This window comes from Acipenser ruthenus, chromosome 3 (assembly GCF_902713425.1).
Source record: "Acipenser ruthenus chromosome 3, fAciRut3.2 maternal haplotype, whole genome shotgun sequence".
NCBI classification, from domain to species: Eukaryota; Metazoa; Chordata; class Actinopteri; order Acipenseriformes; family Acipenseridae; genus Acipenser; species Acipenser ruthenus.
Genome location: NC_081191.1, coordinates 103,061,176 through 103,076,300, shown reverse-complemented (window position 1 = coordinate 103,076,300; position 15,125 = coordinate 103,061,176). Strand labels below are relative to the sequence as shown.

Here is a 15,125-nt window from a genome sequence, read left to right as displayed (position 1 = left end):
CAGGGCACCTCGCCCTGTTACACCCATTAATAATGCATTGATAGAAATTGATCATATTTGGTGTACCACAGCACTTGTGGGAGAGTGTTCATTAAAATATATTGCATATTTTTAAAGAGGAGACAATTTTCTATGCAGGAATAACAAGTTAGTGAGAGTAGTCTGAGTGAAGTTATCTGGCAACAAACTCCCCATCCCCCGTTGTACTGCTTTTCAGAAAAAGGAAGAACATTTTGGGATACCATTCTACTTGTGAGATGTCTTACTCATTAAAATATTTAGAATGTTTTTATAGACGAGACAATGATCTATTCAGGGATACAAGGATATTTAGTAATGGGCAATATAATCCCCACCCGAGTTGCCATAATTTGCCGGTACTGTAACTAGACTCCATTCCTTGTACCAAACACGTAGGCTTAATGTTGACTGAGGCTGGATTGTAAGCCAAATTTGCTACAGTGGATGGCAAAGTATTGTCATATTTGAGACACTAATGAGTTATTACAGGATTAAGTCAATGAATCACTAAAAGCAGAAAATTATAGGTTTGAATCTTTGCTCAGTCCACCGGGTTGGAAAATTGTCTATCATCAGAATCCCACTGGAAATTGGATGTTTTATTATAATTAGGCCTGTAACGAGGTGATGGTCCGAGCTTACCCCCACCCTCAATCATATTATTCTCTCAGGAACACTGATGTTTTTAGAACGCAGGAAACAGTCACTTGGTAGTGATGTTCACAGGTATAAATATTTATTTTGGCACTGTACATAAAATGACTGACATTCACACAGACAAGCTCACAAATAATCCTAATACTGCCTCCTAAGGAGACACAGAATTAAATAATCCCCAGCCATGCCTACTCCTAACAGGGTTAGTTATTCAATAAATGGTTACACCTGGGATCATTATACAAAAGCAAATTTATTTAGCATTCATTCCATTTACAATAAACATTCATATACTTTACATTACTCATGTTTCTTCTCATTTATACGTATTTGTTTAACCTGATTGAATACTGTCTGATTACAAACACGATTGTTCAACTATTCTATTGTTTACTTGTTGTTATCATTCATGTGGTTTCCATGCAAGTTTTTTTTTTAACTCGAGACATTTACATGAGAAAAATGTCTCGTGTAAAATGCTTTTTTGGGTTTCCATTTGCTCAGTTTATTTTACTCGAGTAAACCAGGCTTTTCACCCAACATCATGCAAATGAATAGGAAAGGTGGGGGTTGATATGTAAATTAGCTATGTGTAAAGTACTCATGCTGTTTTTGAAGATTACTTTGATTATTTTGAAGACATTTTGTGAAAATATGGTTTCCATGCGCAGAGAACTGGTACACAAATTAATCTAAGCTGCTGTAATAAAGCAAAATACCGTGTGCCTGCTTGGTTAATGTGTTTTACTGCTCTTGACCAAATTGTTTTTCAAATGTCAGGTGGGTTGGCTTGTCATTAGTATTGAATCCAGTTTCAACTAATTTATCTGACTACTTATTAATTAAAAATTAACTCGGAGGTATAAAATGAATGTGACCAACACAGGTATTGCAGATATACCATGGCCGAAAACCGGCACAGACGTTGTATGTATATATGTGTGTGTGTGTGGCAGCGATGGAGGCGGAACCAGCAGGTACTCTACCTCTGCTGGTGGAGTGTGTGTGTGTGTGTGTGTATATATATATATATATATAATATATATTTTAGCTCATATATATATGCTGTATTGCCTTTCATTCAGGCAATACAGCATATAGAGGATCAGGTGAAGCTGCGTATACTACCCTGACTTAGAAACCCTACCCTACCGCTGACAGCTGCTGAAGAAGCATTCAACATCACACTTGGGCAAATACGGGTAGTGGGCACTTGAAAGGGAGGTGGCAGACTGAAATGCATTAATTCGTTCCCAAAATTGCCACTGCCTGCTGCCTGCACAAACACAAACAACAAAATTAAGTGTTCAGGAATCAGTGGCTACCAATATTTATTAACGTGGGGGGCAGACGCATCTTTGAACATAGCTGGGATCAAAAAAAGGACGGGAATTAATTCAGTTAAGCAGCTCACTTGCTCTTTGTGTTTAACTTTAGCGTAGTTTTTACAGCAAGGGTATTCTCAAACAGCTGCTTTAATACTATAACAAATGCATAACGCAGTTTGTGGTAAGTAGCTTTATACAAAACTGTAAACCCACAAGATATATACAACATGACAGACCAGACACAGCAAAAAACAATAATAAAAAAGTCTGCCCGCATTAGCATTAAGGTGAACTACTCCACTGCTAACCATAAAATCGCCCATCAGCCACTACTTTCTGCCGTCTTGGAATCCACAGTAACAACTGACCTGATCTCTTGCAATATTTATAGTTAAGGATAAACACGCTCATTAACATTTACACGTGAAATGCGGGTTTCCATGCGAAACTGGGCGTGGTTTTCCTGTGTGTTTCGTCATTTACATGAGTAAATAAGATTGACCCTATCCCTCTCTTTGGCCGTTTTTTCCAGCCACAAACCTGATTTACCCGCGTAATTCTCCCAGACGTGCACGTGCATCACCATTTCACATGTAAATTGACCCGCATGGAAACCCCATGATTGTTATTCTCTAGTCCCTAACTATTACCAGTGAAGACTGAAAATCAGCATTACCCCTTCTCGGAAGATTACCGAACATATGGCAATAACAAAACCCTTGCCCCACATGTATAGCTACGGCAACTTCATTAAGGGAAGCTCCATACTCTAAATACAGCAATACACCGTCATACATCAAACAGACTTGCCCAACAGCATGCACAATACATAATAAACCACGGCTCTATCACTAGTAGAATAACAATCACAATCATAAACACAGTAACATGCATTTCAATATTACATTGAGGGGCTCACCCGAACAAGGCCATGATGTATGCATATTTTAAAGGTAGAGTTTTGATGAAGATATGTAACTGTCTGCAAGGGATTTATCATTTAAACATTCAACGTATTTTTAAAAGCAATTTAAAAGCTTTGTGTTGATTTTTTCAGTCTTCTTTTTGTGTTGAAATATACATTGGCAACTGGGTTCGTACATTTCTTGCACTGTATTTACATGAAGCTAGACATCAAGTGGGCATATAGCAGTTTGAATAATAATATGAAAGTAAATAATATACAGAGACTTTAATTTAAAGTTAATGAGTGTACTGAAATTTAGTTTATTGGTATGAAACGCCGCCTTGGCAGTTTTTTTTTTTTTTTTCTCTTTTCTGCTGCTACTGGAGATCTATATTGCAGGTATAATCAGAATCATCCACTCTCAGGTGATACAAATGTGTGCAGTTAATTATATTTCTTTGCAAGTGGGTCTTCCCAGACCCTGTGAGAGATGCTTGCCATCCAGCAAACAGCAACTCAATCATCAATCAAGATGACCAATACATTTGCAAGAAAAGCCCTCGATTTTGTAACGGGTGCTTGCTGAAAATCCTCACTCTGAGCAGTTACTAATACACCCACTATAATTTGACTGCATTGGTGAAACTGTGTGGGCATTTATGAAATGCAATTTGCTTGATGTAGGTCATGATAACCCATTTTTGCAATTAAACATGGGCCGAAGTGTGGAGTAGTGGTTAGGGCTCTGGACTCTTGACCGGAGGGTTGTGGGTTCAGTCCCAGGTGGGGGACACTGCTGCTGCTTTTGAATCCCCAGCACTACAACTCATCTGTAATAAAATGTGACTTAATTTTTACCTTTGACAAATCTGGCTGTATTCTTCCGAGCATGGAAGCCGAGCGTCTGATGAGTGGTTCAGTTCTGAAGTAGACTGTATACTCTCTGGCTGCACATGCACTGTGGTTACCATGCCGACGTGACGCTCGCACCCGCAGACCCCGCCAAATGCAGTCTAAATAAGAGGCTTGAGCTGAGGCTTGACGCAAGTATGATCAGCATAGTCACTGGCAGCCTACTCAGATTTCAAATTTCAAAATTCTCTACACATGTATGTGGCTAATCGAAGTGCAAAACAGCAAAAATGTATGGAATTATTGTTTAGATGGAGAACAAAATGTGGGACCCATCTTCAGTAAAGAGCTCTTGTTGTATTTATTGTCTAAGGATATATGTAATTGATTAATTATAGACTATCGGGTACTATATACAGTATAAAAAGGATGATCTATATATGGTAATAGTGGCAACTTACTTTATATAGGAGCTTCCTTGGCACAGGATAGAGGAAGATTGGAGGCCAGGATTGATGTACTGACAACTGAAATGGAAACGACAAAGAAACAGAATGAACGGGACATCGATGCTCTGAAGATTAAAGCTAAGATTGTAGACGACCAAACAGAAACGATAAGGAAGCTTAAGGAGGTAAGCTAACGCATCCTGAATAGTGGGTTATGGAGAAAACTGTACCCTCTGCTAAAAGAGATAATAAACAGCCAAAGTGTATGTTAATTCATATTAACTCCATTATTATAGAACACGGTTACTAGGGATAAATTCACCCTGAGCGCTTAGCATTCAGCTGAGTAAACACAAAAGGGTTATGCTTACCAAATAAATGGTACAGTACTATAGTTTTGAACCTGCTTTTATATTTAATAGCTAAATAGATTTAAATATTTTACAAATCCTTAGTGGGTCATTGTCTTCTGTTGTTATGCATGTCCGAGAGGCCTTTTATTTGTGGAGAAGCATGTTCTGTTAAAGGTCAGAAGGAAGGGTGGGGCTCAGGTTGTTGAAATTGGCTGCTTTTCATCTTGCCACACCTTTAGCCCCTATTGGGATATTGTTGCTGAAATACAAAAAAATATATATCACTGCAATTTGCAATTATCCCATCTAAGTATCATGGAAGCAGTGTTTGAGAAAAATCTTCACCGATTTGTTCCCCTCTTTGTTAACCAATGAACCATGTCTCTTTATTTATAATTGTTTCACTTTAAAAATAACTATTTACTAGTTTTTGTTATTCATACATAACTTGAATACTCACTACCATATTTGCAGTGGCCCCACCCCCATCCTTTAATTTTTTTTTTTTAAAGGGCCTACAAGAAAGGGATGAACAGATAAGAAAACTGCGAGAGGAAAACCTTCAGATTCAAAAATCCTTTCAAGAGCAGCTTGAATATGAAACTGCACCATTGCATGAGCTAAGAGAGAAGGTCGAAAGACTCACTGAGAGAAAAGAGGAATTAAAACAGCAGCTTGAGGAGAAAGAGAAAGAGCTGGAGGGTGTAAAGAAAGCTTATAGGTGCATAACATTTTAACTTGCACATTGAATGAATGAATCAATCAATTTGTTTACTTTATTTATTATTTTTTAATCAAATGCAGTGCTATGAATAACAAATGGCAAGACAAAGCAGAACTCCTGACACAGCTGGAAGCCCAGGTCAAACATATGAAAGATGTTTTTGATGCTAAGGAAAAGAAACTTGTGGATGAGAAAGAGAAGTCACTTCAAAGCCAAAAGTAAGAATGACCGAATGTCAGCTGATCCATCAATCTGTAATGTATTGTCTAATTCTGGTCCTGGGTTAAGTACTAGATTGAAATTATTTTAAAGTTTACAGTTGTAATTTAAATAAAATCTGGGTAAATACCTTATTTAGTTAGTATTTCCTTTTATGTATTCGTTTTAGAAAAATTTGAAATATAAGCTGGCTTTTTGGAATGCAGCAAATGTCTGTTTTTATTCCATGTTGCATTTCCTTGTGTACTATATAGGAGACTACTCTCTGGGTAATTTTGCAATCTAAACAGGACACTAATACTTTTGACATTTGTGTTATACTGTGCTCCCTCGATATTTCACAATTAGAATTTGTTTACTTTACTGTTAGTCCATGTTAACAGTACATTGTATGTGTACTAAATTGTACTGTGTAAGTACCCTTCACTAATTCACAGTTTTAGTAATATCTTTTGATGTGCAAGTCAAATAGCAGAACTGAAGGAGCGCTGTAGTTGATGTTATGATGTATAGTATAAGTAAATGCATACAGATACAAGTCCTTTTTGTTTTTTAAACAATTTTAGAGCTGCAGTGGAGAAGCTTCACTCGCTTGATGATGCATTTAGGAGGCAGCTTGATTCAGTACAAGCAGCCCATCAAGCTGATCTACTTCAACTTGCAACAGAAAAGCAAAAGCAAATAGAAGCAGCGAATGAAAGGGTAATCATGGAGTTAAACATTTCTTTCATACCTCTTAGCCAGATGTCCTTGACTCATTTTCATATATATATATATATACAGTGCCTTGCAAAAGTATTCAGACCCCTGACCAATTCTCTCATATGACTGAATTACAAATGGTACATTGAAATTTCGTTCTGTTTGATATTTTATTTTAAAACACTGAAACTCAAAATCAATTATTGTAAGGTGACATTGGTTTTATGTTGGGAAATATTTTTAAGAAAAATAAAAAACTGAAATATCTTGCTTGAATAAGTATTCAACCCCCACACATTAATATTTGGTAGAGCAAACCTTTCGCTGCAATAACAGCTTTAAGTCTTTTGGGGTAAGTATGTACCAGCTTTGCAAACAGTGTCGGAGTGATTTTGGCCCATTCTTCTTGGCAGATTTGCTCCAGGTTGTTCAGACGACGCTTGTGGACCGCAATTTTCAAATAGTGCCCCAGATTCTCAATGGGATGGAGATCAGGAGTTTGACTGGGCCACTGTAGGACATTCACCTTTTTGTTCGTGAGCCACTCCAATGTTGCTTTGGCCTTGTGCTTGGGATCATTGTCCTGCTGAAAGGTGAATTTCCTCCCAAGCTTCAGTTTTTTAGCGGACTGAAGCAGGTTCTCTTGCAATATTTCCCTGTATTTTGCTCCATCCCTTCTTCCTTCAATTTTAACAAGATGCCCAGTCCCTGCTGATGAGAAGCATCCCCACAGCATGATGCTGCCACCACCATACTTCACTAGAGGGATGGTGTGTCTTGAGGCATGGGCAATGTTAGGTTTGCGCCACACATAGCACTTTGAGTTTTGGCCAAAAAGCTCTATCTTGGTCTCATCTGACCACAAAACCTTTTCCCACATCGCAGCTGGGTCACTCTCAGGCTTTCTGGCAAACTCCAGACGTGCTTTCAGATGGTACTTTTTGAGTAATGGCTTCTTTCTTGCCACCCTCCCATACAGGCCAGTGTTATGCAGAGCTCTTGATATGGTTGACTGGTGCACCATTACTCCACTCCCAGCCACTGAACTCTGTAGCTCCTTCAAAGTGATTGTTGGCCTCTCTGTGGCTTCTCTCACAAGTCTCCTTCTTGTCTGAGCGCTGAGTTTTGAGGGACGGCCTTTTCTTGGCAGTGCCTGGGTGGTGTGATGCAGCTTCCACTTCCCGATTTATTGATCCAACTGTGCTCACTGGGATATACAAACACTTGGATATTATTTTGTACCCTTTCACTAATCTATGCATTTGTATTACTTTATCTCTAACTTCTGTAGAATGCTCTTTGGTCTTAATTTTCCTTCAGATTCACAGCCTGACCAATGATCCTTCAACAGTGGGGTTTTTATCCAGAAAATGTGACAGCAACTTTAATGGTTCACAGGTGGAGGCCAATGGTAAGGTAATTGTGTCTTCGTTAGGGCAATTTCTTTCATCGGTGTAAACTGGGAGCTTCCACAGCACAGGGGTTGAATACTTATGCAAGCAAGATATTTCAGTTTTTTATTTTTCTTAAAAATATTTCCCAACGTAAAACCAATGTCACCTTACAATAATTGATTTTGAGTTTCAGTGTTTTAAAATAAAATATCAAACAGAACGAAATTTCAATGTACCATTTGTAATTCAGTAATATGAGAGAATTGGTGAGGGGTCTGAATACTTTTGCAAGGCACTGTGTGTGTGTGTGTGTGTGTGTGTATATATATATATATATACACACACACTGTAGTAAAGTTCCTATAATATTGTTTTGAAAATCATGATGTTGTCTATCACTAGTCCAGAGTCCTAAGATGAAAATGTTAGCCCTGGGAACAGCTGACCTAGCATCGATAGGATTGTTTTCTGATCAGATGTTAGACAGTGGGACAGATCATTTATTTTACTGTAGGACACTGAGTGATATGTGAAACACTACTGGTTAGTTTACATTACTATTTTCACAATAGTTGTTTTTTTTTGTCTTCATTATAACCAGTTACAGTTTTTATCTTTTTATTGTTTTAAAGTAGATAAACAGTTTTCTCCAATGGTGTCTATTATGCTAATTTGTAACTGATTTTGTATGGGTGGGTCACATATATCAGCTGCTTGCTTGTGTATTTAAAAATAAATTTGAAAAAAAAATTATCAGATCAGGATTAGAAAGCATTTATCTCAATTTGCATAAATTAAATCAAAGATTGTGTTCTGAAACCTTGTTTCAGGTGTATCAGGTTGAAGAAGAAATGAGGCAACTTCTGCAAGAAACAGCAAGCAGTAAAAAGATGATGGAAGAAAAAATTAGAAGACTCACTAGTGTCCTGAAAGAATTTCAGTAGCTGAAAAAATGAGAAGCCTACATGTAACTTTTCAAGTATCTGCTCTTAAAATAGATTAAATAAAGGCATGGGATCAACCTTGTAACTTCGCCACATTGCAGCAGAACCATATTACTGCAGTGTTTACACACTGTATGTACACACAACCAGGTCATATTAATCATCCCTTTGTAAATTGTGTTTTAAGAGTGTACTTTAATCATTGTAATCTCTGTAAGATATTTTGTATGTATACTATGCTATGTGCCTGTGTATTTATGTGCCTGTACTGTGAGAAGATGTACTGAGGATACATAATGGGTCTTAAGTGGTCCAAAAGTAGAACCTGATAAATAACCGTCATCAAACCATTCAGTATTCTGTTTATACACTAATGGATGATTGATTATGTTTAGGACAAATTGCAATTATGTTAAATATATTCAGCTAGACAGTGATATTCCTAGCAGTAAGTGAAGTCATGTCTAAGTTTATTTTTTAAAGGAGAAAAAAAAATACTGTATAGCCACAAACATGCATATATCTGTGCCTCACACCCTTTAATAACCCAATGATATGTGTTCTTAATTTGTTTCTATGGATATGCAAATTCAGAAGGTGTTTTTTAAGGTATTGGACATTCTCTCACTTGGTGGAAAATCTGATGCATTGCTGAGCTCCATTATGTATCCTTATGTACTATACTTATAACAGGAGAACAGTGTTGCCTTTGTTACATTTAATAATGTAGATTTTGTAGATTGCAGATTTGAATACATTTTTCAAATATAAACATAATATACATTTATTTTAAAAAAATGTACAGCGCTTGTAAATGTGTTTTGATTTTTTTTTTTTTTTTTTTAATAAACTTTTTTTAAAGGAGCAAGCTGGGTTCATCTAGTGAACATATTTGTATTCGGTATGTATATTCATAAAATTCCTGTGCACTGACTGGAGGTTCAAGCAAGCTCAACAGTAAGCAGTAGATCCTGCTTTGGTATCTGAAATTTTAATCGCCACAGCTGTTTAAAACCTGAAATGTTAATAAGCTGGTGACACACGATTAATACGGATGTAAAATGGTCACTTTCACAATTAAGACAATAGAAAAAGTCAATACTCCACTTGCTTAAATGCTTTATTACAACAACCACCATATAATTCTCAATGAATAGGGATCAGACGGCTAGTTTACCTTAGGAGTACATTCATAACAACAAAAACAATCCATGGTAGATTGAAGCAAATTCCATGTTGAAAATAAGTTTTGCAGGAAAGGTTGAAGTACTGTACACCACAGTATGTAATGTATAGCTTTGTATAGTACTGGGACGAACAAGGGATTTTCATGTTAGGATAACCGCTCGTAATTTAAATATTAGTTCGTTTTCAAAAAGTAATAAAAGCCATTATATTGCTCAGAAATCAGGGCGTGCCCTCGGTGTGTGTGCGCGCCTTTATTTTACAGCAAGACATTACAATATGCAACACGTTAAAGTAGAAAAATATCCCAGGAGATTGTAGGACTTACTTTACCCCAGTAATATTTACCTTGAACTATGCCAAATAGTTCAAGGTAAATATTATTTTGTTTATTCCCTAAATAAATAGTACATGAAGTTGACACTGCATTTTATTTTCCTTTTTTTTCATTCCTTGCCATTTCTTCGCAGTAAACAGTGGCTTAGGCACGTTTTCATAAAATCAAAACATGAGGTTTACTTAAGCCTTTTTTTTTGGCTGAACAAGCGAAAAAAAAACCTGAAATTTAACTTTAAACACTTCAAACAAAAACATTTACTCGCAAATGTGCTCCAAACTGCACTGAAAGAAACGTTTCCTTTACGTGTTGAGGTGCAGAGGGATCACAAGAATTTAGTGAACCAGTCACCACAAGGCTAGATTCGCCCTTCAGGGGGTAGGGCTGGGACAGACCAAGTTAAATGCATCTGTACATTGTCCACAACCTACGAGGTATGACACAGGCCCGGTTTTTGGGATGGAACCGCATAACAGTCTCGCGTTTTGATTGGTCCATGTCTGTCACACGAATATGTCGTCACACGAGTGGAAACGCGTGCAGGTATTTTTAACGTGATCAGATAGAGAGAGTGATCTGCTTTCCACAACCTTACCATTAAAATATAATGTGGTATTACACTGTACTGATATTACAAACTATGAGGAATTACTTTATATAAATTATCATGTTATGCACGAATGTAAGAATTGGCTTTCTGTGGTGGTGTACTTTTTTCTTTCAAGTAGCATATATCTATAATCGTTTTTGCGATATATTTTAATATAAAACATATACGCCATTGCAGTTTTGTTACAGGATACATTAGTTTATCTCTAATGTAATCACAGTTTTACATATAGACTGCCCCTGTTTTCATTTACGTCCCAAATTCTGGGCCGCTTTGCTTTTCAGATAATGTCCCAAATTCTGGGCCGCTTTGGTTTTTAGATAACGTCCCAAATTCTGGGCCGCTTTGGTTTTTAGATAACGTCCCAAATTCTGGGCCGCTTTGGTTTTTAGATAACGTCCCAAATTCTGGGCCGCTTTGGTTTTTAGATAACGTCCCAAATTCTGGGCCGCTTTGGTTTTTAGATAACGTCCCAAATTCTGGGCCGCTTTGGTTTTTAGATAACGTCCCAAATTCTGGGCCGCTTTGCATTTCCGAATTCAGCCCAGTTTTGGGGAATCAGCTGACAGCCGAGTTTCTAAGTCATGCATGCACAGTTTACCATAAACTGGATCGTGAATTCATTTGAGAGTAACCCTTAGTGCATTAATCAAAGTTCATGTATTTTTTACTCTCCCCAGAAATCTTTTTATTTTTTAATGAAAAAAACAAAAATGTAAATGTTAAAAAACGCATTTCTTATTATATGAAGAAACTACAATGCACTGAAATAGATACATGAAAATTAATTTAAGCAGTCGTTTTCCTTTATTAAAGGCTAATATTAAAACACATTTTTGGGAAGGAACGTGGTATTCCGAAAAAAGGACATCTCGTTTTCTTATGTAACGTCCATCAATATATTGTAGTGTTTCAGGTTCTTTTTGGACAGAAATGAGACTGCAACTGTGAGTAGATGAAGGCCGTTTATTTTGACAATAATTAAATAATCACAAAATAAAATCATAAAGTGAGGGAAAGGAGACTGGGAGTCGAAAGTGAAAATAAATGACTGTAGTAATTTTTCTTTTACCCTACCCTTCCCAGTCTTTTCCCCGCCCCTCTTGTGCGCAAAACCTGAACTCCAATTCCCCTCCACACACGTGTACCACCATGCAACCCTGGCACGCACACACCACCATGCAACCCCTGCACGCATACACCCACCATGCAACCCCTGCACGCATACACCCACCATGCAACCCCTGCACGCACACACCACCATGCAACCCCTGCACGCACACACCACCATGCAACCCCTGCACGCATACACCCACCGTAGCAATTCTTTGCAAAATATATTTTCGGGTATTCAGCCCCATTCATGTCTATGGCAGTGTTATAAAACACATTTTCAGGCATATCTCTCGAACCCGAGCACGTAGAACCACCATTCAAAGTGATATAGACTCGGGGGAGCACCCCAAACCACCCCCTAAAAAGGTGTGGTGGTTCACCCAAAAACTCATGTCATGACGAAAAAATTCACTTTGCCAAGCCGTCCTGGCATTTGAACCATGAAAATGGTGACTCCTTGTGCGGGGACCCATGGGGCCCCAACGCAAAAAAAAAATCAAGTTCCTAACCCCCACAGAACCCGAGATACGCTCTGTCAAAAATGTCCAAAAACTACCCTTTTCGGGGTCATATCTCCATGACCCCGGGGCCTAGAAACCGGGTTGAACTTCCTAGGGTCATGTCTGGGGGCCCTCTTTCACAGGGAGCAACCCGTTTTCAAATGCTACATTTTCAACAAATTTTCACATTTTCAGCATGATGGCATGTCAAGGTTGTATTTCCAATAGCTTTTGAGCTCCAGGTTGGCAAAAAAAGTCTAAACTGGTGTCCTTTCTAGCTGGGGACACGTCACTTGGAGGGATCGACAGGGGCCCCCGAGGTGGACCTCCATACAGATTTTCAAGTCTTGGGGACCCCCGGAACCCGAGATACAGCACCCTGAAAAATGTCTATGGGAAATCCCATTATAAAACCCTTTTGGGGCAACGCCCACCATCTGGCGGTGGGGTGGCATTTGAACCCGTGGCTGATGTCTTTCTTTAGCTAAGACTCTTGTGCACGCAAAGAATGTCCTTCTGAGTTTGTTGGCCCAGGGGTCGTGGAGATACGAGTACGATAAGAGACCACCCCCTTCCCTATGGCAAATCCCATTATAAAAACACCATCGGGGTAAGGCTCAGCTAATGGCGGTCGTTGGTCTTACGAACTCGAAGGAACCCATTTTCCTTAGCTAAGATTGTTGTGCATCTAAAAAGAGTACAGAAGCACCAATTTAAGTCCATTCCAAGTGTTTTGTGATCACAGTATCAGGATGAGTGTATCGGAGCACAGTTTTGCACCAAAAGCGAGGGGAGGCGAAAAAATGCACTATATACCCTATTCTTTAAGATATCACTTTGCACTGCAAATTTGAGGAACGCAACCACTTAGCAACTTGCAAATTGGTACTGCAATTTAAAGGCCTGTAGTGTCAGACTAGTAGTGCCTAACTGATTCAAGTGTTTTTGGAATGATTTGTTGTTTTGTCCTAAACCAGCAGTTTGTCACCCAGATTTATTAAATAAACGGGGGGGGGGGGGGGGGGGGGTCATCAGATTATTCTCCATTTTATTGTAACTGAGGTACCATTCAGTTGAGCGAAAATTGTAAAGGGGTACTCGAGCTGAAACCTCCAGATAGAAGGGCTACAGTTTCAAAAAAAGGTTGAAAACCCCTGACCTACAGTATAAATGATCAGGAATAGATAAGGGAAATGCTGACTAATACAATACAATAGGATTTATTTGAAGTTGTTGAAGGGCACTGGTCTCTTAAACCCAGAAGTTCTGATAAACCCCTATGCCTCACTATATATTGATGGACATTACATAAGCAAATGAGATGACCTTCTTTTTTTTTGGTATACCATGTTCCTAAATGTTTTCTGAGGAGAGTAAAAAATACATTAACTTTGATTCATGTACTCTTAAATGAATTAACGGTCCAGTTTATGGTAAACTGTGCATGCATGACTTAGAAACTCGTCTGTCAGCTAAGCAGAATATCTCAAAAACTGGCCTGAATTCGAAAATGCAGAATTCGGAACGTTATCTGAAAACCAGAGCAGCCCAGAAATTGGGATGTTATCAAAGCGGCCCAGAATTTGGGACGTTATCTAAAAACCAAAGCGGCCCAGAATTTGGGACGTTATCTAAAAATCAAAGCGGCCCAGAATTTGGGACGTTATCTAAAAACCAAAGCGGCCCAGAATTTGGGATGTTATCAAAGCGGCCCAGAATTTGGGACGTTATCTAAAAACCAAAGCGGCCCAGAATTTGGGACGTTATCTAAAAATCAAAGCGGCCCAGAATTTGGGACGTTATCTAAAAACCAAAGCGGCCCAGAATTTGGGATGTTATCTGCAAACCAAATCGGCCCAGGATTTGGGACATTATCTGAAAAGTAAAGCGGCCCAGAATTTGCGACGTAAATGAAAACAGGGGCAGTCTATATGTAAAACTGTGATTACATTAGAGATAAACTAATGTATCCTGTAACAAAACTGCAATAGCGTATATGTTTTATATTAAAATATATCGCAAAAACGATTATAGATATATGCTACTTGAAAGAAAAAAGTACACCACCACAGAAAGCCAATTCTTACATTTGCGCATAACATGATAATTTATATAAAGTAATTCCTCATAGTTTGTAATATCAGTACAGTGTAATACCACATTATATTTTAATGGTAAGGTTGTGGAAAGCAGATCACTCTCTCTATCTGATCACAATGTTAAAAATGCCTGCACGCTTTTCCACTCGTGTGACGACATATTCATGTGACAGACATGGACCAATCAAAACGCGAGACTGTTATGCGGTTCCATCCCAAAAACCGGGCCTGTGTCATACCTCCAACCTACACCTATTGTAACTGGTTCCCAGAATGCACCAGATCACTCCACTTCTGGCAAAATTTACAAAAAGTTCTTCAATAAGCCCTCCCTGGCAAGGTCACAAAAAAGACCAGCAAGTCCAGGACGCCCTGAGCCGTCACTGTCTTAGCAGATATTAAGTCATTGCAGGTTGTATTAAAACTACTTAAAAAAAAGGACAGAGGAAATGTTGTTCGTAAAAAATATATATTGTTCATACTGTCGCAAGTACATGTTTTTCATCCAAGTACTACCCGTTAATCAATCCAACAAAAAAAAATCCGTGACAAGCCAATAGCAAAAAGTTAACATCATACATCATGAGAAAACACCCAGTTGCTCAATCTTTTGTTAACGTTTTAAATAAATAAAATACAAAACCAACTTCCCTGTTCACCCCCACCACGTGCAGTCATTGCAAAATCCTTGTCGTTGGATAGTTAATTACAACAGTGGGCGAAGGGTG

The 15,125-nt window shown here is 38.3% G+C and overlaps 1 protein-coding gene across 3 annotated transcripts in view; it reads left to right on the top strand.

The window, feature by feature from the left end:
• The window catches only part of lrrcc1 (leucine rich repeat and coiled-coil centrosomal protein 1), a 29,285-nt gene extending 19,929 nt beyond the window's left edge, over nt 1-9,356 (top strand). For all 3 annotated transcript variants that reach the window (XM_033993720.3, XM_034921045.2, XM_059020260.1), the window contains exons 16-20: nt 4,236-4,399; nt 5,080-5,288; nt 5,372-5,509; nt 6,077-6,212; nt 8,437-9,356. In XM_033993720.3, the coding sequence (XP_033849611.3) occupies nt 4,236-4,399; nt 5,080-5,288; nt 5,372-5,509; nt 6,077-6,212; nt 8,437-8,550 (761 nt within the window). In that variant the 3' untranslated portion in view covers nt 8,551-9,356. The remainder of the gene's footprint in view (nt 1-4,235; nt 4,400-5,079; nt 5,289-5,371; nt 5,510-6,076; nt 6,213-8,436) is intronic.
• Nucleotides 9,357-15,125: the final 5,769 nt, after the last annotated feature.